Here is a 25293-nt window from a genome sequence, read left to right on the forward strand (position 1 = left end):
TTTTGTTTTTAAGGTTTATTTTTTTTAATTGACACACAACAATTCTACATATTTAGGGGGTACAGAGTGATGTTTCCATACAGGTATGCACTGTGTAATTATCAAATCAGGGTAATTATCATATATATCATTTTAAACACTTGTCGTTTCTTTGTGATTAGAACATTCAAAATTCTCTCTTCTAGCTATTTTGAAATATGCAATATGTTATTGTTAACTCTAGTCAACCTTCTATGCAGTAGAATACCAGATCTCATTTTTGGGTGAAGTTTTCACTGACAAAATTATTTTAAGACAATAAGCACAGCCATTTGAGTATGCTATTCATTCCTACACTGCTAGTATATGGAGAGACAGGATTTGAACTCAGATACTCTGGATACAAAACCTCTACTCTTAATGTATACTATTTATGATATTTTCTCCTTAACTTTTTGATGAATAAGGGGCATCATGAGGAAACTGACACACTGCTAAAGCTCATTCTTTAGTCAGTGACTCCTACACAATGATATAGAAAGCTTGTTGAAAAGTTTTCCTTTATCTTCTTAGTCAGTATCAGAGGAAATTGGGTTATAAAGATTTGGCAAAGTGTTACCTCAATACTGATCTTACTTTATGAAGGCTCAGTCATTTTTTCTTGGGAGTATGGAAAATGTTGAGTCAAATTTGCTATGATATGTGAATAAAATACCGGGAAAGACATGGCACAAAGCAGTCTGTACATCTTATTGTTAAGTAAAGGAAGTTCAAATAGAAAGAAGGGAGACAGCAAGGAAAAGATGGTCAAAATGGCACAGATGAGTTCAGGTGTATGAGAGGCACCCAGGGTAAGAGGTGCTGCACAGAAGTGGCCGAATGTGTAAGAAGGCTAAGGGGTTGGTCAGCACAGAGTCACGGGGAATTGACATTCCATAGAATTGAGATATGGACGAACAGGACGAGAAAAACCTGTAGAGAATTTATAGATGAGAAACCCATGGTTTGTGACATTGAAAAATGAGACAGTGCCGGCCTCATAGTCTACGAAAATGCCAACACGCTTAGGTGGGACAGTCAGGGAGAGGGTCACTATCAAAGGCTGAGAAGACTGAACAGAACCAGAAGGGACCGAATCCTGAAAAGCATTATATTCAAATGTATTCTTCAATCCTATAACCCAGTAGCCATTTTGTGGTTGATAATTTCCTCTTAAGTTATGACCATACACAATATTTTGTGGGCGGGCTCGTCCAACACGTTTGCCCTGACCAAACAAAATATTTTGTGGGTGGTCTTGTTCAACATATATGCCCTGATCATACACAGTATTTTGTGGGAGGGCTTGTTCAACACATACGCCCATGATCCAAGCACGTTTTTGGGTCACATCTACCTCCCAGTAATGTTTCCCTGATGTGATAACTGGGGAGCCCATGATGTCATAATAAGGATTGTCAATCATAAAGCTATCAAAAGCTCTTGAAATGCGCTTAGATACCACTTGTCTGTTATCTGAAGAAATGGCAACATTTGGATTGTTGCTTGGAGCCAGTGTCACATAAACTGTGGAAAAAATAAAAGGGTCAGATGAGGGATATGATATTGGCTTACTGGTGATATTATGAGAGGAATCTTGAGAAGAACTTGAGAGTAACCCAAGAGAAACCTTGTTCACAGGTTATAGGGAGGGGTAGGTATGTGTGAGTGGCAAGGAGAAACATGGATCTTAAAACATGAGACCTACTAGAGAACAAAAAATTCTGAAAGGTAAAGACAGTAGGGTAGCTTGTGATACTGTGATTTCTCCTTACCCCAGTAGCGTTGGACATCTTTCAGCTCTGAAATGATAAAACAATATAATATTGAATACAAGCAAAGTCAGCACAGAAATCCACCTCTCCTATAGACTAGGGGAAGAATAGGGGACTATGATAGGAGAGCAAACTTGTGAATGAGAGGACGAACCAGGCACCTGGCCATTGCCCATTAAATATGACCACATTATCAGCACACAGTATCAGTTCTCCCTTATCTCTTCTATCCACACCTAGAAACTGTGCCCTCTCCCCCGCTTAGCCCATGCCACCACTAGAATCCCACAGCCACACACTTGATCTAGCTCTACTCACCTTTAAACACTTGCAGCATTCCTCTCAGATCAGGAGCTTGAAACACTCTCCTTTGCTCCTTGGGAAAAGTTTTTGGTGTCTTCAAGGTCAAGGTCTCACTTCTAGGAATGAAAAACATTGACCCCCATACCTCTGACCTTGTGTCCTCTGAACACCACGGACTTTCTATCGTTTCACCCCATTAATGAACTTGAACTCTCTACCCTGGAGATCCTGAGAAGGGAGAGAACAGACTCCTAACCCTGGAACCAGATGAAATGTGCTCATGTCCACCTTTCCACTTACCCTCTGTGTGACCATGGAAATGTCTTAACCTCTTCAGAAGCACAGTTTTTCCTTCTAAAATGAAATGATTAACCTCTCCCTCTATACCTCCTTGAACTCATAAGAAATCATAAAATAATAGATTTTAAAACAAAACAAAACAAAACAAAATTTTAGTGCCTAAAAATAAGAATATGTAATGTGTGGAAACATCATTGCTATGGATGTGAGTTCCCAGAGAGATGGTCAGAAAGTGAGTTTGCAGAACCTGGCCTCTGGGTGTTTGAGACATACTAAGTGTGGAAACCCTATCTGGAAAAGCCCAAGATCTTCAAAGCCTAGTCGGGAGGTCCTCAGATAACATCTGAGGTTTCAGGGTCTCGGGGAAAAATTATAAACACTCAGCAAAGGAGATATTATGAGCACCAAACTAATACTCGTCTGAATTTTATGTGTTTGGAAGAGATTGTTACTGCCAGGTGTATGTGCAATTTTAAACACAAGGATACCACCTTTCCAAAATCTTCTGAAGTATGTCAACAAAATGGATCAATTATTTACACCAAAACCAAAATATTTCTCACAGAAATTTAAGTCTGTTTTTGGAAATAAAGAAGGACCCGGTCTCTTCTATTCCCAGGAGAAAAATATAAATATATAGAAATTATCCCAATGGACATATCTGGGTACTTGGTAGTAAAAGAAGATATATCTCTCCCACAATAAGTCAAGCACCTATTGAATACAGAACCAGAGTGAGAGGTAGGTAATAGAATGGTGATGTAACAGGGATCTAATACTGCAACACTTTATCCCCAATACCCCTACTGATGCAAACTCTGTGACTCCCCACCACCCAAATATCCCACCGTAGAATTTGGTCTATTCTCAATAGTTATAAAACACTCAAACCCTGACTTGTGACCAGAAATTTAAGATAACACTATATCTAAATTTTCCTCCCAGGGACATGTTTTATTGTAATTGAACATGAGACGGTTCTAACACCTACAAATTTCTTCTTGCAGCACAAAAGGGCCATGTCTGGCCTCCCACACATACCTTTTTATGACGTCATTCACATCCTAGGAAGAAGAGAGAAAACATAAGTTAAGAAATAGTAGCCTCTCTTCCCTCACCAAGCTTCATCACATTTCCACCAGCCCCTGGTAGGCTGAGAATGCAGATGGTTCCAGTGTGAAAGACAAAAAAGTAAAGATAAAACTCAGGGCAATCACCCAGAAGACTCATGTGAAGTTACCAAGTTAACTAAAAGGTAGAAATGGCTTTCATCCTTGAGGAAGGAGTTTCTGATATCTGCAGATGGGTCATGTTTACAAGCAAAAAGAAGAGGCCCCCAATTTTTTTTTTATCCAAATGTATATGGTTCCCCATGAGATGATTTAAATAATGCATGGCTCTTTGATTCATTCAACTGTTGTGTAAACTGATTCACTATCACTTGCCAGGCATTATGAGAGGTTTTGGAGACTTAAAGATGAATAAATAGTCCTCAGGAAGTTTACATGTTTTTTCTCGAGGGTACAAGCAAACAAGTGTACTAAACAAGTACAGATGTTTCTCCAGCCGCTCTTTTTTTCTTCTATACATTACCTATAACTGACCTCATCCACTCCCTCAAATTTCACACACACATATGCGCAGTTGATTTCCAGCTCTCAATTTTTACTCAGATTTGTCACTTAAATGAAGTTTAATATATTCAATAATGAAGAAGCCACAAGGACCAGTGTCTCAGGATGTCGAATATGTAGCACCAACCACACTTTTTTCTATCTTAACGATGTTGTCTATAATATTACTGATATCTACTCAGTCATTGTCCTAAAAACTACAATGTTTACCCTGAACTCCAGTCCCTACCAGTTTAATCTACATCCTTAATGACTTTAGGTCATCTAGTCGTCTTTATCATCACAGATACTGTTTTGTTTGGTACCAATGTATTTGGTGTCATTTGCCCTAGATTTACGTCCTTCAGGTAAGTTTTCTCCGAGAACTAGGCCAATTGCTGGGCACACACACACACAGACACCCCCTTTGCTTTTTTCATTAATATCAGAAATTTTATGTTGTGTATGACATAAACCAAATGAAACTAGATTAAGTAGTAACAAGGATTTTGGAAAGGGCAATTACAACTTCAATCATAGCTGAATTTTGAAGCTCAAACCTTGTCATCAAGGTCTGGTCTATTCTCCAAATGCTACTTATTTCTCTACATTGACTTTATTCTCAGTACATGAAGGAAATGTGAATCTCCTGATAAAAACCCAGGAGGAAAGGAGAACTTCTCTTAAATTTTAACCAAAAATGTTTAGAATTGCATGGCATTTACTAGCATTGGATCAGATGCCCATCTTAAAAGCACCACAGCATTGTTGCTGGAAACAGGAATTGCAGATACTAATTTAACTAGGATTAAGTGACACAACTGGCCAGATGCTGTGGCTCACACCTTTCATGCTAGCACTTTGGGAGGCTGAGATGGGAGGATCAGTTGAGGCCAGGAGTTTGGGAACAATATGAGCAACATAGTGAGACACCCATCTCTACAAAAAATACAAAAATTAGCCGGATATGGCAATGCATCCCTTTAGTTCCCGCTACTCAGGAGACTGAGGCAGGAGGATCATTAGAGCCCAGGAGTTTGAGGTTACGGTGAGCTAAGATGATGCCACTGCATTCTAGCCTGGGCAACACAGCACCCTGTCTCAAAAAAAAAAAAAAAGTGACAAAATGACACACAATCTGGCCATGGTAAAGATACACACATGTGGAAAGGAGAAGTGAAACAACCTATCAGTGAATAAATTATGGCAGTTTTTTTTTTTTTTTTTTTTTCTGAGACAGAGTCTCGCTCTGCTGCCCAGGCTAGAATGCTGCGGCATCAGCCTAGCTCACAGCAACCTCAAACTCCTGGGCTCAAGCAATCCTTCTGCTTCAGCCTCCTGAGTAGCTGGGACTACAGGCATGCGCCACCATGCCCGGATAATTTTTTCTATATATATTTTTAGCTGTCCGTATAATTTCTTTCTATTTTTAGTAGAGAGGGGGTCTCGCTCTTGCTCAGGCTGGTCTCAAACTCCCAGCTCAAACAATCCACCCACCTCTGCCTCCCAGAGTGCTAGGATTACAAGTGTGAGCCACTGCGCCTAGCCTATGGCAGATTTTTAAATGGCCTGAACTTTAAATACACCCACCTATCCAAAAATAAATCCATCAAGACAGAACACACGCCTTACTGCCTTGTGGGGATTAAACATAACTTCTATTTGAGTTTAGAGGTCAATCAAACATATGTGTACACACAAAGAAAACTAAGATGCCACACTTAAAAATTAAACTCAGCAGATACATCAGGAGCTGTAGGGAAGTAACTAAATGAAAAAATTTAAACTAACTTCTTGGGAAGGTCTAGGATGAGAATCCAGAGAAACAATGAAATATCAAAAATGTCTATTTTACAACTGAAATATATAAAATTTACCAAGAACCAACAAAGTAGAACCCATGCTTGGGAAAAAATACCAAAACAATTAATAGAAAATACCTCCAAGTGACCCCAGATGTTGGAGTTAGGAGGCAAAGACATCAAAGCAACTATTGTAAATAAGTTAAAAATCTAAGGAGAACTATGCTTGAGGAATTAAAGTATAAAAACAATAACTCCTAAAACAGGTAGTCTCAAGAAGGAGATAGAAATGATTAAGAAATAAAAATTCTGAAAATTTAGAGTAAAATAACAAAAATGAAATATTTACCAGAAGAGCTCTTCTGGTAAAGATGAGCTTAAGATGGCAGACAAAAGGATCATTGTACCTGAAGTTGCCTCTATAGAAAGTTTCTAATGTAAACCATAGAGGGAAAATGATTGAAAAAATAAGAACAATCTCAGTGACATGTGGGATGACATGAAATGTACCAAAATATATGTATGTAATAGGTCTTCCAGAAGGAAAGAAGATAGAAAAAAATGAAAAAATAATTTGGGAAAAACTTTTACAATTCTATAAAAAACATTAATGTACTCAGCTTTGCCCAATGAACCCCAAGTTAAATAAATAAAATGAGATCCACACATAAACACTTCATAGACAAACTTCTGAAGGCTACAAGCATAGGAAAGCATTTTCAAAGCAGCAAGCAAGAAACCAGTCATCAGATAAGGAATGCTTTGAAAGTGATTAATAGCTGACTCCTCATCTGAAATAGTAGAGGCCAAAAAGGACTAGATTGACATGTTGAAAGCTCCAAAAGAAAAAAAAAATTGCAAACCCAGAATTCCATATAAAGCAAAAATATTATTCAAAAATGAAGAATAAAATATATTCCCAAATAAAGATTAAGAGAGTTTGTTGCTGGAAGATGGCAGAAATATATCTTGTGAGAAATATTCTTAAAAAGATTTTTAGTTGAAAAAATAAAATTGCTCCAAAGATTGACTCAAATTCATAAAGACGCTAAAACAAGGAAATGCTATAAAATGTGAGTTAATATAAAATATGCTATAGTTTATTTTCTAATTTATTTTTAATAACTTTAAAAGACTTAAATTTATTAACATAATAATTAAATACTATATTGACAGGTTATAACATATATGCATGTAATATCTATGACAACCTGGCAATTATACTTAACAATGTACTGTATTCTTGAAATGGCAAAGAGAGTAGATTTTAAATGTTCTCACTACAAAAAATATGTGAGGTAATGAATATATTAATTAGCTTGATTTAGCCTTCCACAATGTATACATATTTCAAAACCACATGTTGTAAACAATAAATACATACAATTTTTATTTGTCAATTTTAATAAATAAATGAAGTTAAAATTAAAAATAAAAATTTAAAGGACTATAAAGAACTCTTGTGATTAACTTTAGGCCTACAAATTTGACAGCTTAGATGAAATGAACAAATTCCTATGGAGACATCCATTACCAAGAAGAGACTCAAGAAGTGTTACAAAATCTAAATAAACTCAATGCATGTAAATAATTAAAAATTTCATACCTTTCCCAAAAGTAAGAAACAGTATGAGATGGCTTTACTGGTCAATTCTATTCAATATTTAAAGAAGAAATAATACCAGTACTTTACAAATATTTTTCAAGACATAAAGAAAGAGAAGTAATGTTTCAACATATTCTATGAAGAGGGAAAACAAAAACATCTCGTATTCTGAAGTGCTTGTATTTGACCAAGATGAGCAATGAAAAGCTGTCTGAGAAAGGCTCAGCATTAGATTGCAGAGAACAGGGGCCTAGAAAATAGCACTCAATACAACTGATTTTCTCTCCAAGGTCAAATTTTTGTACTGCTGTTGATAGGTTAATAAAAATAGGATTTTGCCTTGATACGTATACATTCAATTATTCCTATAACCTCTGAAATTGAATTAGGAAAAGGGTACTGCAGTGCCCAGAGAACTTTAGCGTCGGCACAAGAGACAGCCCAGCAACGTAGAGAAGGAAAACAGTCTTCATTTTTCCTGAATCTCAGATACTGAAGCTTCTCTTCAAGTCTTACCTGCAACATCCTTATTGCTGGCCCCTGCAACCGATCCTCCAGGTCTGAGACGAGCTCTCCCACCGATAGGCTGTGCTGGACCAGCTCATTTTCAGACTCTGCCAGGCTATCCAGAATATCTTCCTTCTCTTTCTCCAGCTTTTGCAGTTCTTCGTTCTCCTCAGAGTGTAGGATGTCTCTCAGTTTGTCAAACTGTGCCTGGATATTTTCTCTGTCACACTGTATTTGATTCTTTAGGGATGAGAAAGAAAAGAGAGGCATTCAGTCTATCAAGAAGAGGCTGTAAGCCAGAAATAAAATGGTTTCCTCTGGGAAGTTCTCACAGGGAAGGGAAATAGAAGCAGGGAAGAAATTCTTAGGGAAGTTGACTTGTCCTGTTATTATCCCTTCATACATTCTAAAACAATGACCTTAAATTGGAATGCTGAGGCCCACCCTGAGCCAAAATGGGACCCCTGGGTGTGGCTTAGCTTTCACACAGTTATCCAAGACACTCATACCTGCCTGCATTACTTCTCACCCCACCCTTGAACAATGAGGGCAAAACCATGAGCCATTGCCAAAAGTCTTCCCCCAGTAGAGACACAGACTCAAAAAGCATCACAAGAATGGTACTCAGAATTCACCAGCCATCCTCACCAGACAGTCCCTCCATGTAAGTAGCTCCCTCCAAATAGCTATGTTCATTTGTGCCATACTCTCTACCCCTGAACCCCAATGTGGGAAAGGATGAAGAAGAGGACTAATCAAATGACTTCTGGAGTTATCAACTGTCAGGGAACAAAGAGGGAGGGAGTTTCTCCCCAAGGTTCTGCCCAGGTTTCTGGCTAACTCCCTCAGGAATTGTCTCCTCCTGCCTTCCAGGAAGTCCTCTCTTCTCTGATGTTAGCTTTCAACTTCTCAGCTTCCTGTTGCTCCTTCATATGCTTCTCCAGAACTGCCTGGAGCATCTCCTGTGAGAAAGGAATTACACCAGAGTCAAGCTATGAGCTTTTTCAGCACTTGGATAGAAGATGAACAAGGAAGAAATCAGATTGATCTCAAAAGAGACTAGAGTTTGCAGAAGCTCTGAGAACCCCACAGTTAGAATCCCATGACTTGAAAGAAAACCCAAGGTGGTGAATGTGTTCTTTAAGTCTTAGGTAATTTAAGTCACCATCCCCTCACCAAGAGTAGACTGATTCTTTTTGTCCTGGAAGAAAAATCTGATCCTATATCAAGGAAAGAACTTGTATCTCAATCCACCCCAGTTACTCTCCTGCTGAAAGGAGTAAACAGAGCTTTCCTTGGGCAGCAAATCTCTACCCACCTAGCTTAAGGTACAAAAATATTTACTTCTGTCCAAGAGTATGTACTTTAGGTTTATTCTCTTACAATTACATGGAGTGCATAAAAATGTCCTTCAGGGCTTAGATGATAAGCACAGGATGGAAAAAATATTACAGGCCTCAGGTCTATGATGACAAGGTTATTAAAATAAAATGCAAAGTGGATATTTCCCATCAGGTACCATTTTCTGCCCTGTCTTCCAACCATTCTGGTCCCTTACCTGGTACTTCTGGGCAACCTCCTCCATGAGTAACGTGTGATGACCACGGTGCTCCTGAGACCGCTCACAAAGCCAGCAAATGACCTTCCCATCTTCCTCACAGAAGAGTAGGAGTTTCTCTCCATGGTGTGCACAGTGATCTATCTTCTGCCTCTCCTCTGGGTTCGACCTGACCTCCCTGAGCCTCTCCACTATGTTGGACACATGCCGATTGGGCCGCAGGTTCCCAGGCTGGTAAGTGATTCGGCACACAGGGCAGCTGCTCTCCACTTCTTGGTCTATTATGGACTTCTTATGGTTTCCAGTGATGCAGGCTTGGCAGAAGCTGTGGCCACAGTCTAGGCTCAGGGGTTCTATCAGGAGGTCCAGGCAGATGGGGCAGGTCACCTCCTCCTTTAAATTCACCAGGAGTTCTGAAGCCATAGCAGCCGTTCCCTGATCCTTCCTGTCCTCACTGCTGAGGTTCCTAAGCTCACAGATGCCTGCATAATTGGGAAAGTTAAAAGGGGGCAGAGTAAGAAAGGTGGGAATAGAAAGGTTACTGATTGTGGATAAATGAAAAATAGGCCAAGACCAAAATATTGAACGATTAAAAAAAATGTAGGAGAGAAGCAAGGGAAGGAATTTGGTGACCTGGTAAAAAGGGCTTTTTTAATAATACTTTCAAACACTTTACTCCCAGTTCATGTCACGTGACAAATTTCATCCTTATCTGTGAGGTCTTTTTCCTACCCCACAAAGTCAATCAAAGACAATCAGAGGTAACTGCATAGACCAAATGCATCCCCAGAGCAATGGTGGTGTGGAGCTAGAGAAATCTAGACCAGCTGGGAGCTTCTGAGGAGTCTTGTCCTGGAAATTTGCCAAGGACTTTGATAGGAGCCTATAGGTGTATAGTGTATATGCATATGGATGGATGATGGGGAGGGAGATGATAAAGATATACTCATACTACACACATGTCAGAGACCAAAAAAATAGAAACATACATGAAATGGATGCCAGTCTTGGGAGAGAAGTCTCAAAATATTAGATGAGATCATTTGACAAATTATCATTGATGATGGATGCTAGCAATTGAACCAAAATCTAAAACACAAATATCAGCAGATGGTTTCAACCACTGTGAACTTGACATTCTTCTGAACAGTCATAGTAAATTAAATAATCAGCCATATACATATACATATATATATATATATATATATATATATACACAAAAGACCAAATGTGATGAACATGACTAGAGACATGTACACATTGTTGGGAATCAAATAATGAAGAAAACAGAGGGTTATCCAAGAATTACATCTTGAAAACACAAGGTTCTAACTGAAGCCTGAAGAATATGAAGAATATATGGGATGAGAAAGAGGACAAATATATTAGGTAGCAGATATTCCACATATGAATAACCTGTTCATGGGATATGCAGCATCTTCTGTGAGTTTTAAATCGCCGGTTTGGCTGGTGTGTACAGAGCTGCTAGGCCTGCAGGGATCAGAAAATTTGACACTTCCCAAAAGACATAAATTTAGGGACTCTTTCCTAAGAGCAAGGAGAAATTATCAATGTCAGTTATCAACATCAATTAGCAGAGGGAAGTGAGAATACCATTAGCTTTGCACTGGAGTTGTGAAAGGTGAGATGGATTCACTGTGAGAAAGGGAAGATCAGTTAGGACGCAGGCACAGTTGCTCAGGGGAAAGATGATGACAGCTTGCAGGACAAGGCAATGGAGAAAACAGAGAGCAGATGAAAGAGAAGTAGAAGGGACAGGGTCGGGAATTAGACTGGATAGGCAGGAACAAATGGTTAACATCAGGTTTGGGGTCTTTCTTCCTAAAAAGATAATATTGGCTTACCTTCTCCTGGTGTTATTTTCCCTTGGGAAACTTACTGGGTTACAATGAAGCGGAATGTTAGCTGTCTTGCTAGTCCACATTATTGGGAGTAAAAATAGCTTGATATGTAAAGCAGATTAAAACTGGGAAGATTATATGCAGACTTTAAATTCCAGGTGGTAAAAACAGACCTGATTTTCCATGACGTAACTAAATATGTCTCTTTTAGGTCCCTGGAAGCTATGTTCATGAGCTTTCACAAGATAATTAGTCCTTCGGAGCACTAGGCTTACCCAACCTATGGTAGTCTCACACACATCCAGCTAGTCTGATTTCTTAAAAAGCTGAGATTATGGGGATAAAGCACCTTTTGTACCACTGTAAAACTCTCACTGAAAGCTCATCTGAGGTAGCTATGCCAGCTATGTCTCCTGTCCTGCATCTCCTGGCTAAACTACACGAACCTGGATGGTTTATGTCCTGTTAACTCCCAAGAGTGGAATGGCAAACCAGACTGTAAACTACTTCTTGTGTTCAGTCAGAGAGGGTCTTACAGTGACACTGACTCTCAGCCCTGGGTTCATTAATGGCCCCATGGCCTCAATCTAGGCTCAGGGGCTCTGTCAGAAGCTTCGGGCAAATGGGGCTATGAGGCAAAAAACAAAAAAAGAGAAGACCCTAATAGATACTGATGTACAGATGGTTGCCAAGGTTTGATGGCAAAAAAAAAAAAAAAATCTCCTCTATGAGACAACTGATAAGACTTTCCCTTGCTCTGAGAAAGGAAAGAAACAGTTATGAAGGCTATAAGGATATAAATTCAGACCTACAAAAACTGTCCACTCCTCCCATCATCTATGAAAGGAATTAGATAAAGAACAAGGAGTAATTCAGCCAAGGGTACAGATACTGAAAATTGGCCAAGGCCATATTGGGTTTGGTTGCAGGGACGGTGACCTGGCACTCAGGCTCTGAGGAATGGCAAGATCAGGGACCTACATCATGTGATGATGTCTACTACTGCTTATGACTCAAGCTGTGAGCCAAACATAGGGGTAGGGACTTCAGTTATCTCTTATTCCATTAAAAATCCAACCAGTTCTAAGAAGCATCAAGGGCCTATATGGGAGGGAGGAGCAGACACTGAATTCTGCCATGAGACTGTGAAATTTACGTTCATAGTGGGGCTACAAAGGGGCTGATGTCAAAGCAGCTGTTGCCATAACAGACACCGAAAGAGGACCATGCAGAGGAGCCAGAGTCCCCACACAAGGGGGTAATCCCACCACCACGTGTGACCCAAAGGCCCCAGAAAAGTCAGGGTGGTAGAGACGGGAACATGACTGTTACCTCCCTGGTATCCCGCCAGTCAGCTGGCTGCCATAGGTGTCAGGTGATTGCACCCTACACATGGGACTTCTGACATCTGTGATCATGAGAATGCAAACTCAACGTGTCCCAAAGCTAAAGACATGCAACAAAGATATTAAAAGACAATAAGTAGGTATTGTAAAACTCCAAGCAATAAGGATATAGACAGAATTGTTTTCGTCTGTGATTGGGGTAATACTGTTTCTCTGAGCATGATGAAGCTGCAAATTACTGATGTTATATGGAAAGGATCACTTTTCCTAAATAGGCTGGGAAAATAAAATTGTACTGTTTCATTTGCTAAGTATTATAATATCATCTAATACCATTATGCAGGAAACAAACAAACTCAATATTGCCTATACTCTCTGTAACCAATTAACACAGAAGACTTCTGCACACCAAACAAGTTCAGCAGCCGACACCAGCCGGGAGTCTTCTAATTCAATTCTGATACTATATATCTGGAGATAGTGTGTACCCCATACTTAAGACCTCAGTCCCACAGACTGCCCCCAATTTTTGCTGTGATGTTTTACCTGTGCTTCTGACCTACAGGTTATAAATCGGGGTTCTTGGGCCTGGCATGGTGGCTCACGCCTGTAACCCTAGCACTCTGGGAGGCCGAGGCGGGGGGATCCTTTGAGCTGAGGAGTTCAAGACCAGCCTGAGCAAGAGTGAGACCCAGTCTCTACTAAAAAAATAGAAAGAAATTAACTGGACAACTAAAAATATATAGAAAAAATTAGCCGGGCATGATGGTGCATGCCTGTAGTCCCAGCTACTAGGGAGGCTGGGGCAGTAGGTTTGCTTGAGCCCAGGAGTTTGAGGTTGCTGTGAGCTAGGCTGATGCCAAGGCACTCTAGCCAGGGCAACAGAGTGAGATTCTGTCTTAAAAAAATAAATAAATCAGGGTTCTCCTCCTTACATTTACTGATAGATTACAAAGAATACAAATGAAGTGATGCACAGGGCAAGGCATGAGGGAAGGGCACAGAGCTACCATGCCTTCTCCAGGTGCACTACCCTCAAGAAATCTTCAAATGCTCAACTATCCGGAAGCTCCCGGACCCCTGTGCTTTCAGGGTTGTGTGGAGGCTTCATTACATAGCCATGATTAAATCACTGGCTAATGATGCAATTTAACCTTCAGCCCATCTCCCCTCCCTGAAGGTTGGGGGGTGGGGTGAAATTCTGAAGCCTCAAATCCTGCCTTAGTATTTCTGCAGACCAGCCCCCATCCTGAAGCTATCTAGGGGCTGCCAGCCATCAGCCGATTCATTAGCATATAGAAAGATTGTCTCTTGGAAGATTTCAAGGATTTTAGGAGTTGTATGCCAGGAAACAGGAAGTGAGACCAAATATATTTCACAATGGCATAACCATTTAATGTATATTCCCTGTAATACTAGCAGAATTAAAAACTGAAGCAAAAATCAATGAATCAACTTTAAAATTCTGTGACATATGGCATGACAGAGGTATACTGCCTAAGTGAGAAGACAGGTGCCGAACACTGACTTATTACCAGAAGGGGGGATAAGGAATATGACGCAGAGGTGAAAATCTCCCCAAACAATCTCCATGCAGTAAGATTTAGTCAGATGAGGGGAAGTAAGGGTGAGAGAAAAGAGCTTTGCCTGGACTCTTCTGTATGCCCGAATTAGCCTAAGTGAAGCTGAGGCTGTCCCTTCCAAGGGAAGGGGATGGAGGTTCAACAGAGGGCCCTGTCGAACTCTCTTCTCTCATGGGCTTCAGGATCTTGTTATCATGGACCTCTTCTGACATTTTTTCATATCATTAATATCAGTCAAGCGACTCTTTCTTTAATTAAAAGGTAGAAAAGGTGACACTTCTGGAAATTCTTCCCAAGTGCTCCTTTTTTTCTTGATCTTTTGGGTGGCAGATATGGCCCAGGGAGAGGGAGGAGAAAGGTTAGTGAATTTTAAGGAAATGCAGTAGTTCCTGGAGTCTGGACTTGGGGCTCTAACAGGAGTGACCAGACGACAGGCTGAAAAGCTGATCAGCTGTCACGCCATCAAGGCTGATGTCATGCAGACAGGCCAGGTTGATGGAAACTGATCTGAAGAGTCATGCAGAAATACAAAATTATTACACTGATAGGCATTAAACTATTAGGATTCAAGATTTCTCTGGCTTTGCCCCTGTTGCTGGGGGAAGGGACTGTCTGCTTTTGGAGTAGAGACTTCTGGCTCTCTTCAGCAAAGTGCAGTTCAAATTTATAGACTAGAAAGGGGCTGTGGAGAAACTCAGCCTGGAAAAATAACTGTTCCTCCAGGAAACAAACCCTTTCATTTCTTCAACCTCCCTTTTTTCAAAGCTGTACCTCCCCAGACTGCCCACGTGTCAGCACTGAGGGCAGGAAGTCTGCAAGCTGGGCCTTTTCCTGCTTCGGAACAGCTTTCCCCATGATCAGTTAAACTCACCCAAGCAAATTCAGGTTTTTGTTCCAAAGTCTTCTGCCCTCCAGAAATCACTCAATACACCTTCAGACACCAAAGAGGAAGTAGAGATTCCGGGAAGAGAGAAGGTGGGCCAGGGCAGCTGTGGTCAGGACTCAGGCACCAATCCAGTAGCCTGTTATGCACAGAGGAGTTCGCCCCAGAGAAGCTGCAAGAAATGAAAGTTAGATTCTTGTGGGCGGAGGGTGAGAAAGGGGAAGATAAACTATGGACCAACCAGATGCAGGGCCTCGAGTCCCGCCCTCTGAGAGAGCCATCTGCTATGCTGCTGTGCCTGTCACTGAAAGAGAGGTGGTAAAATAAAGGGGCACCCCTGCTTTAACTCCTTTTTCTCATGAGTCTCAGGACCTTGTCATCACACCACTTCTTCTGACATACTTTCATATTAACCCAACCAACTATTAAAAGCTAGGAAAGGTGCCTTTTGTGGAAATTCTTCCAAAATGCTTCTCTTGTTCCTGATCTCACAGGTGGGTTCTGCTTCTGGGTGGCAGACATAAGGCCCAAGGAGAAGAATGAGCAATGTTAGTGATTTTTAGAGAACTGCAGTAGGTTCCTGGTCTGGACTTGGAAATGTTACAGGACAAGTGAACAGAAAAGTTGCAGAGCAGGGCAGCTGACACACCATTAAGGCTCCCAGACCCAGAGAGGACAGGATGCTGGGAATTTATCTGGAGAGCCATGCAGAAATACTACATTATCACACCAACAGCAGTTAAACTCTTACGTTTCAAAGAACTTCCCAACTTCCCCGTGTTGTCTTCTCCAAAGTGTTTATAACCTCCCTGAGCAGCGCCAGGCCTTACTCTCGTTTCTCTGCTAGTCACTACGCAGAACTGGTCCAGAAAGCTGGGCTGTAGTCCACGTACTACTCTGCAGCCTCCCTTTTAAGTCTTTCCTCATTAGGACACCTCAGTAAGTCCTCACTGGAACTAGGAACACAGCTAAAGAGGAGGATTCAGTGAGAAAATGAAAATGCACGAGGAGAAGGCGATGGGGAGAACTATGGTGAACAGCCTGTCGTCACTTAATGCTGGCATCAGTAACCCCATTTCCCACCCCACCCTAAGCACCCCCAACTCTAAGGTTCATGAAGTCAGGTGAAGAACTTTTCTATTTTATTCCTTATTGTCCCAAATCTATTAGGTAGTGATGTATATAAGGAGTAATAGATACCAAGATAGATGGCTACAAATATAATTTTAATTGAATTAAAATCTTGGTGATGTCATGTTTCTGTTCTATTGTTCTTAATGTGGACAAAATTTCTGTGTCACATAATGTAATTCAAATATTTTCTGGTATTACTAATAATTATGTAACCCCCTTTTACAAATTTTAACCAATATTTTTTCATAGCTTCTCTATTTTCCTCCTAAAGTTTACTCAGACTGGCGTTTAATCTGTTTCTGCCCTCACACTCTAACCACATTTCCTCTTACTTCGCCCCTTTTCTCAAAGGGGAAAATGTTAGAAATCCATGAACCCAAAGCTAGAGATATTTCATTAGATTCCTCTTCAAGCAGGACATATGAGGATTATAGAGGACATACAGAGACCTAAGGAAATGTTTAGGTTTTTTGAATAGTTTAAGAAGAATTGGCATTAGTTCATTAAAATGGTAGTATTTACCAGTAAAGCCATCCAGCTTTGGGGTTTTTTCTTTGTTGGCAGACTTTTTATTACTGATTCTATCTCATTGCTGTTATTGGTCTATTGAGGTTTTTTATTTCTTTCCAGTTCAATCTTGTTAGGTTATATCTATCTTGGAATTTATCTATTTCCACTGTGTCATCAAATTTGATGGTTTAGAGTTGTTCATAATATTCTCCAGTGTTCCTTTGTATTTCTGTAGTATCACCTATAATGTCTCCTTTTTTTGATACGATTTTATTTTTTGGGATCTTCTCTTTTTTCTTGATTAGTCTAGCTAGCAGTTTATCAATTTTATCTTTTTAAAAAAACAAATTTTTGTTTTGTTGATCCTTTTCATTTTTTATTTTTAGTCTATATTTCATTTAGATTTATGCTGATCTTTATTATGTCTTTTTTTCTAATTTTGGGTTTGGCTTTTTCCTTGCTTTTTGAGTCCTTTGAGAAACATAATTAGGTTGTTTATTTGAAATCATTCTACTTTTTTTTTTTTTTTTTTGAGACAGAATCTCACTCTGTTGCCCAGGCTAGAGTGCTGTGGCATCAGCACAGCTCATAGCAACCTCAAACTCCTGGGCTCAAGCAATCTTCCTGCCTCAGCCTTCTGAGTAGCTGGGACTACAGGCATGTACCACCATGCTGGGCTAATTTTTCTATTTTTAAGTATAGACGGGGTCTTGCTCTTGCTCAGGCTGGTCTTGAACTCCTGAGCTCAAGTGATCCTCCTGCCTCGGCCTCCCAGAGTGCTAGGATTACAGGCATGAGGTATAGATCCATTTTGACCTTGGGAACTGAAACAATCTTCCTTTGTCTCAGCAACTAGATATTTGATATCCATAAACTCACTATTGGAACTAGATTCCAAACGAATACATTAAGCTTTGGTTTAGGACAGACTTTTTTAGGAGAATAGGTTGAGGTAACTGGCAGGATGAGTACAGCAAAAAAGTAACGAAGAAAGAAAAGTCAGAGGGAGTTTCCCACTCAAAATGATCCTGCAAACCTAATAGGATATATTAAGCCAGGTAACATGTACCCATACAGCAATATACCCCAATATGGAAACACTAAGAAGCAAATGGGAAAATAACAAAACAAAATGAGACATTTAAATGCACGTATTATTGCTAATATATCTAGCAAATTAAAATTAATCAAGAGTAGTAAATTTGACAAAGATAATTTACAAACTATAAAAATGTGTGGTAGGCAGAATAATGCCCCTCCAGAAATTATCCTCATCCTAAATCACAGAACCTGTGATTATGTTGAGTTATATGGCAAAATGGAATTTAGTTTCATCTGAAATTCAGATGAAACTAATCAATAGACCTTAAAGTAGGGAGATTATCCTGATTTTCTAGATGGCTCAAATGCACTCAGAGTTCTTAAAAGAGGGAGAAGAAGTCAGAATAAGGCAGTCAAAGGAAAATATGATCATGGCAGAAGGGCAGAAGTAACATCGCTGGCTTTGAAGATGAAGGAAAGGACCTTCTAGAGGATAGAAAAAGCAAGGAAACAAATTTTCTTCCCAAAAGACATGCAGCCTTCTCAATACCTTGCTTTTAGCCCAGTGGGACCCACGCTGGATGTCGGAACTGCAGAACTATATAATAATACATCTGTGTTGTTTTAAGCCATGACGTTTGTGGTAATTTTCTATAGTAGCTATAGGATAATAATATATTCTGCTTCCAAAGAAAAGGCATTTGTATGTTTTAAGTACATATGAAACACATATGGATAATTTAATACATTAGGGAAGAAATTAAGAAGCTACATTAGTGAGGGGACATGGCATATTTAAAATATTTATAATAAGAATATACATTATTATAAATATGTCCAATATTTCCACATTGATACCTAGATTAAAAATATACATCAGTCAGATAAAAACCCTAAGTGTGCGTGTGTGTGTGTGTGTGTGTGTGTGTGTGTGTGTGTGTCTGTTTGCAAGTTGAGAAACTATTTACAAAACTTTCATGGCAATGCAAAGTGCTTAGAATGGCTAAGAAAATTTTGAAGAAAAAATTGCAGCACTTACTCTCCAATATCAAGTATACTAAAACATAATTTTAATTGTGTTTGTATAGTATTGGTACAAGTTTATACAAATAGACTAATTAAAGAACAATGAAAGTACAGGAACATTCTTAGTCTTTTGAGAATTCTGACTCAACTGACTGTGTCTGATTTGTCTTACACTGAAACTCCCAGGAATCCGATGCCCACAGGCCACTAAAACCCTCAAGCTATATGCTATCCTAAGGGAAAGGAATTAATATGGTGAGTTCCATCCCTTGTGTGGGAATAGAAAATGGAGGGGGCCATATAGCCTGAGTTATCTCCTGGGAATATGGGAAAAGGCATAAATATTTTCATTTTGCCTCTCACTAGAATCTTTCCCAGCCTAAATTTCTACTTTCTTCCTTCTGAATAGATACTTCCCACTAATCCTGCAAATCAAGAGACAGAAGAGTCTGGTGAGTCGAAAACTGCAGTCAATTAATGAGGAGATAAGCCCTGACCTGGCTCTGTGATTTTATCAAATAACAGAGCTTCTAGTTTGCTCGGTGTATAGGTCAGAGCTGTGCCCTGAAGGACACGACCCTGGGAGAAACGAGTCCTTTTGACACCAATGATTCTATAGTAAGGAGATAGACAATGGTGGGACACTTGATTTCATGTGCACACCAGCTTATGTGACCAGTGGTACAGCAGGGAATTCAGGAGGAAATTGCTCTTTGGGTAGACGCAATGAGATCAGAATGGGATTTGACTGAACCAATAGACCTTGGTTTGGATGTTTTCTTTTAGGTACTCTTTATAGTTTTAACGATTAGTGGTTTATTTTCCCCCTCTTAAAGATATTCCCTGAAATTCAAGGGGAAACGTGTTTCCTGTTAGGGAGTAGTGTATCTGTGTTCCAAGAGGCCGAACTGCCATTTAACATAAATTATAGAGACATTTTGGGTTTTCTTAGTCTTTTGCTTTTCAGACCACAGGAGGTCACCATTTTAGGGAGGACAAGACTCTATTGCTCTATGTCATCCAAATGAGCACAGTATTTGTAGGAGTTTGGTCTGCATCAGACCTGGAGACATATCTTAGAACAGACTTTCCACTCAGGGGACTGCCTTTGGACAGCGGGGACTAGTTGCTTTCTCCTAGGTAAATGTAATATGCCCACTTTGGGTAAGGGCTCTGTTAATGGCAGAACTAAGGGAGGGAAGCTCACGATGTAAAGCTGTTACTAGGGACTTGGCAGAGACATCACCAAATCCTACATGGCTGGAGCTATTGTTTCCTTATGATCAAGGCTACAGAACCCTGCCAAACACAATAACCTAGACTGTTGTGACTTGCTTGCAAGATCCACTTCCTTTCCTTAAAAGCTTTTTGAAGGGCCTTGTAAATTTGTTGTGGAAGGTAAGACCCAAACATGGTGCATGTTCTGTGGGGCCTCTCCAATGCTGGGCTCCCCAGTATCAATGTTCCTGACTCCTTTTCCTTCCCTGTTCAAAGTAGTCTATCAAGTAGGTCACACAAACAGACTTAAAACTCAAAGGGTGTTTTCAATGCCAAAGCCAACTTCAAGGGCAGGTTCTGTTTAGTAGAAAGCTGGGGTCCAAATATTGATAGGCCAGAAATGAAAATATTGGTGTAAACAGTTCTTTGTTATTCTTTGTTTCATCTCCAGGAGGTGAGAATCTTCTCTGCTTGTCTGTGCCTATAGCACTAGGTGTTTTCTGCCATGGAGGCACCGTCAGACTCACTGATAGAGTTGTCCCTCCTACTAAGATGGAGGAATAGAGATCCTCCAAGGTTTAAAACATTGCCCCTCATTCATAAATTATCCTCTGAGTGTCCTGTTCTCTGCTTGAGTCAGGATAACACTGCTCACTTGTCCCTTTGTGTTTTCTGGTACACAGATTCTCTTATACACACATCCGAGTGAGCATACACTCTAATCTGACCATGTTTCAATCCCTGTGGAACAAAAAATCCCACACCATCCATAGCACTGGAATCTGCCCTTTTGCCCTTCCTCTCTCGTTACTTTTTCTCCTGCTTTATCCAAATTCTTCAGTTATTTTATTAGACCCATTGTCTTAAACGTATTTGCTCTAGAACAGTCAATTTCCCCCCTTTCTTCACAGTTCATCTTCATCCACTTTGGTATTTTTAATATTTTTATTATTCTCTTTCCCTTCCCTTCCTGCCCCTTCCTTATTCTCCTGCTTGTTATTTTTTTTTCCTCTTTTGAATTTGGGCTTATCCTAAATATTCTGCATTGAGAAAGGAACACAATTTATTATGTTTAATGATATGAAATTACCGAATGACCAATATAACCCTTTCATATGGTTTACTAGTAAACATACAAATAAATTAAGTGAGTCTAGGGCAAAGAGAAGGGGCAATAGGCTGCCAATCATACAGGTGCCAGGTCTTCCTGGGGACAGGAGGAGCTTCTAATATAGGAGCCCTCAATGTGACAGTTGCTTTCCCCATTCATTTTCAGCAGAGAGTAAAATTGTTAGCCTTCTCAGCCCATTCTGACACTTGGTTTGTCCTCAGGGCTCAAGAACCAGAGAATCCCAGACTGCAGAGACCATGTATAACTTAAGCTGTTACAACCCCAGCTCCTTTACCCTTGTTGGAATACCCGGCCTGGAGAAGTTTCACATGTGGATTGGGATTCCCTTTTGTGTCATTTATGTTGTGGCTGTTCTGGGCAATGGCATCCTCCTCTACCTCATTGCAGTTGAGCACAGCCTCCATGAGCCCATGTTTTTCTTCCTCTGTATGCTGGCCACCACGGACGTCATCTTGTCCACTGCCACAGTGCCCAAATTGCTTAGTAACCTCTGGCTTGGCTCCCAAGAAATAACCTTCTCTGGTTGTCTCACTCAGGTGTTCTTCCTCCACTTCAGCTTTGTAGTGGACTCAGCCATCCTGTTGGCCATGGCATTTGATCGCTATGTGGCCATCTGCTTTCCTTTGAGATACAGCACCATCCTGACTCCGCAGGTGGTCATCAAACTTATGGTGAGCATCACTGTGAGGAGCTTCTCTGTCATCCTGCCAGACGTTTTTCTTATAAAACGGCTACCCTTTTGCAGGGCACGTATCATCCCGCACACGTACTGTGAGCATATAGGTGTTGCTCGGCTTTCGTCTGCTGACATCTCCATCAACATCTGGTATGGATTTGCTGTACCTGTCATGACTGTCCTCTCGGATGTGATCTTTATTGCTGTTTCCTATACCTTCATCCTCCGTGCTGTCTTTCAACTCTCATCCCAGAGTGCCCGCCAAAAGGCCCTCAGTACCTGCGGCTCCCACGTCTGTGTCATCCTCATGTTTTACACACCTGCCGCCTTCTCCATCCTTGCTCATCGCTTCGGGCACAGTGTCCCTAGAAGTGTGCTCATCCTATTTGCCAACCTCTATGTGGCCATCCCTCCTGCTCTAAATCCTATTGTTTATGGAGTGAAGACAAAGCAGATCCAGGACAAATTTATTCTCCTCTTTTCTTTGAAGAAGTTACAATGAGTGGACATTGAAGGAAAAAATTTAGGTAAAATTGATTTGGTTAAATCTTATGTAACATACATAGGAAGACATAAAAATAAAGCTGCAACTGCTATTAATTTGAAAATTGAGTATTCCAACCAAGTGCAAAATATAGGCAGGAGGGAGAGGGGAGAAAGAAAATCTTACAAAGTTCAAGAAAATCAAGGGCTTTCTTGGTTTAGTTTTCTCACCACTTGTGTGAAAAAGCTGATGGTTGATACAGAAGGGCACTAAACTGAGGGTTACATCTTTCCTATTGCTAATCTTAAAATATTTGAAGGATAGATATTTCCTAACATGGAATTCACTCCTGTATTTCTCAGCTTATGACTTGAAGGCAATACCTCTTGTCTCCCCTTTTAAGTAGTTATTAATTCTCTCTGCTATGATTAGCAAACTTACTGCTTCACACTTCTTCAGTCTATATTTTATATATGAGTAATGCCTCCTTCATTTGTCTTTATTTCTTTACTTTTTCCCTGCCTATCTGAGATTACATAGAGTTGCTCATCTTTTGTACATATTTTCTTTAGTTGTATGTTCCAAGAAATGTCTAAGGGTTTGCTTTTCACAACTCTTGGCCTATATTTTACAAGTATTAATATATTTAATTCAGAATATAATTTTGGTAGGGAAATATTAGTAAATTTGGTTTACAAATGATGAGACATAAATTTATAATAGAAATATAATTAATATATCTGGGATCAAAACCCAGGTCTGTATGTTTCCGAGCTCTGAGTTCTTTATTTAATTACATCTAAGCATCTACTTCTCAATGGCTCAGAAGGCACTCAAACTTAATTTCTCCAAAACTGACCTTGAATCCCTACCACCTTCATCTGTAAAAAGTGCTTTTCTTTTCTCTCTTCCTTTATGGTAAATTGCAGCACTAAAACCATGAATTCCAAAGCCAGAAACCTGTGGCTTATCTTTTATTTTACCTGAATTATCCTCAAACAAAATTAACTCAACACCTAAGTTAAATATCGTTAAGTATGAGGTAGCTTTAAGTCATTCCAGGGGGTATATCCATCTCATCCTCACCTTCATTGTGGCCACTGAGGTCAACTGGGCTCTAACCGATGACCTGTTTCTCTGAGAGTTTTTTGAAATCTTTTTGAAGGAGTTCTAACCTTGCTCCACCCAATCCATTCTCTGTATAAAGACCAGAGTGAGCATTTCATAATTCACATATGATTGTGTCACTTTGTACCTCGAAACTCTTTGATGGTTCCATTGTCCTCGGGATCATGCACAAGTGTTGTCTTTCCTTGGGATCATTGCAACAAAGCGGAAAGTCATATAAAAAGAGCAACCTCTTGTAAAAGTAAGAGCCTTGCAGGTTACCTAATATTTATTTACACTTCATTTGCCCTTCACTGACTCCTTAAGCAAGTAATTCCATTAGTGATATTTTTCTTTTATGTTGCCATACTCAGAGTCTTATTTTTGACATAAGATAAAACTTGGTGCAGGAGGCATCCATGCTCCTGTTAGGAAGCTGCGTTGGGAAATACCAATTATTTCCTAAAATCTCCACTGATAAAGAAGCCATACATTTAATGAAGATGAACATATTAAATTACTTGTGAGTAAGAAGTAAAGAGTAAAACTGGCATTCTGAGATAAGACCCTCTGTGTGTGCACATGTGCATCTGTGCGTGTTGCCGTTTTCATTGCTCTGTCATATCCTTTAGGCAGTTCAGAAGGGACACATGCAGGGGCTGCTTTGTCTATGCCTCCATTAAAAACTGTTATATTTATTTGCTTGTGCATCCACACCTATCTTATGAGCTTCTTGAAGGCAGAAACTTAGTCCTAGGCATCTTCTTATACTCCACCTAATGAACGTACCTGTGAAACTGCGTGTTCTCAATAAAAGCTTGCTGTATATTCAAAATTTATCAGAAATCTTTTCCTCCAAACCATTATCTTTAACCTTTCCTTTCTTCCTTCTCTAACAGCTTAGATTCCATAGTATGTTATTTCAGTCATCGTGTTGTTCATGTCTTAACTGCCCCCCCCTTCTCTTCTATGTACTCAGTTGAAAAGATATTGCTGGAAAGCTGATGAATATAGCTCTGTATCTTGGAGAAGGTGGCAAACACAGCACTGAAGGGCAGACTGACACTACAGGACACCTACAATACTTGCCTAGTTTTGGCTTCTCAAATACACCAAATTTCTCCTTGTCTCTTCCCTTTCCTATCCTTCGCCTAGAGACTCCTTTTTAGGCTTCAATTAAAATTCCTTCCTCATATATTCCTTCTTTAATCCTGCACACTCGATTGAAAAGATGGTCAGCCTTGCTAGTGAAATAACAGAGAAAATGAGCCCTCTATTCTCTCTCTGTTCTTTCTCTCCCTGACAGGCACCTTGAGGGGGTTCCATTTTCACATCTGAAAAGAACCTAAGAGAAAGGAAATGTAAACCCTTCTCTTTACATTCACCAGCTCACTGCCTTTTAAACTTTGTTTTATAGCCTCAAGTAGTTCCTGAGAAGACCTGAGTGGACAGCAAGGGTGCCAAACTCCAGGTCTCAGTTTCCTCCCCCAAACCGTATCTGAGAGGCGAGATCACATCCCCTGGGAAAAGCCTGACTATGTTTCAGAGATAATCAAGTCGCCAGGAGCAGAAAAAACAGGGAAGACAACCTGATGGCCCACAGCTGCCTCCTGCTAATTACTCCACTCCATGGCTGTTTCTGCTTCAACTGACAAAAATAACTATTTTTTTTTCCTTCCTCTTGGTTCCCGTAAAAACTGACCAGCCTCTTATCCTCGGTGCAGGCATCTCCCTTGTCTTTTTTGGGTGCCTCGCCATGCAACTCCCCTCTCTCTTCTTCCATTTATTTCCCTTTTCTCTCTCCTACTC

General features: G+C 40.1%; 2 protein-coding genes and 1 long non-coding RNA gene across 4 annotated transcripts; 2 read left to right on the forward strand and 1 right to left on the reverse strand.

Moving 5' to 3' along the window:
* TRIM5 (tripartite motif containing 5) lies at positions 1–15338 on the reverse strand. The gene is made up of 8 exons (XM_045557336.1): positions 15145–15338; positions 9483–9964; positions 8791–8886; positions 7934–8164; positions 3438–3460; positions 2112–2212; positions 1794–1820; positions 1–1545 (listed from the first exon to the last, which is right to left on the reverse strand). Exons 2-8 carry the CDS (start codon positions 9903–9905, stop codon positions 884–886), a joined length of 1563 nt encoding a protein of 520 aa, XP_045413292.1. The 5' UTR covers positions 9906–9964; positions 15145–15338; the 3' UTR covers positions 1–883.
* LOC123642341 lies at positions 9370–25293 on the forward strand. Of its 2 annotated transcripts, none has more exons than XR_006736440.1 (3): positions 9370–9716; positions 19277–19319; positions 24902–25293. It is a non-coding gene; the product is annotated as an uncharacterized LOC123642341 (long non-coding RNA). The 2 variants fall into 2 exon arrangements; XR_006736441.1 differs by lacking the exon at positions 24902–25293 and adding an exon at positions 19054–19122 and having other exon boundaries at positions 19277–19293.
* LOC123642338 (olfactory receptor 52H1-like) lies at positions 21454–22395 on the forward strand. Its single transcript, XM_045557337.1, has one exon. The coding sequence runs from the start codon at positions 21454–21456 to the stop codon at positions 22393–22395; it is 942 nt and encodes a 313-aa protein (XP_045413293.1).

This window comes from Lemur catta, chromosome 7, assembly GCF_020740605.2.
Source record: "Lemur catta isolate mLemCat1 chromosome 7, mLemCat1.pri, whole genome shotgun sequence".
Classification (NCBI taxonomy): domain Eukaryota; kingdom Metazoa; phylum Chordata; class Mammalia; order Primates; family Lemuridae; genus Lemur; species Lemur catta.

Bases quoted from the DNA above. Each gene is read 5' to 3' on its own strand.
- TRIM5 (XM_045557336.1), bottom strand. From the start codon at position 9,905: ATGGCTTCAGAACTCCTGGTGAATTTAAAGGAGGAGGTGACCTGCCCC. The intron at 8,165-8,790 runs GCAGGAGGAGAC...TCATCCCTAAAG, and splicing joins AAGAGAGGACTTCCTGGAAG to AATCAAATACAGTGTGACAG. The intron at 1,546-1,793 runs GTAAGGAGAAAT...TTTTTTCCACAG, and splicing joins AGATGTCCAACGCTACTGGG to TTTATGTGACACTGGCTCCA.
- LOC123642338 (XM_045557337.1), top strand. From the start codon at position 21,454: ATGTATAACTTAAGCTGTTACAACCCCAGCTCCTTTACCCTTGTTGGA.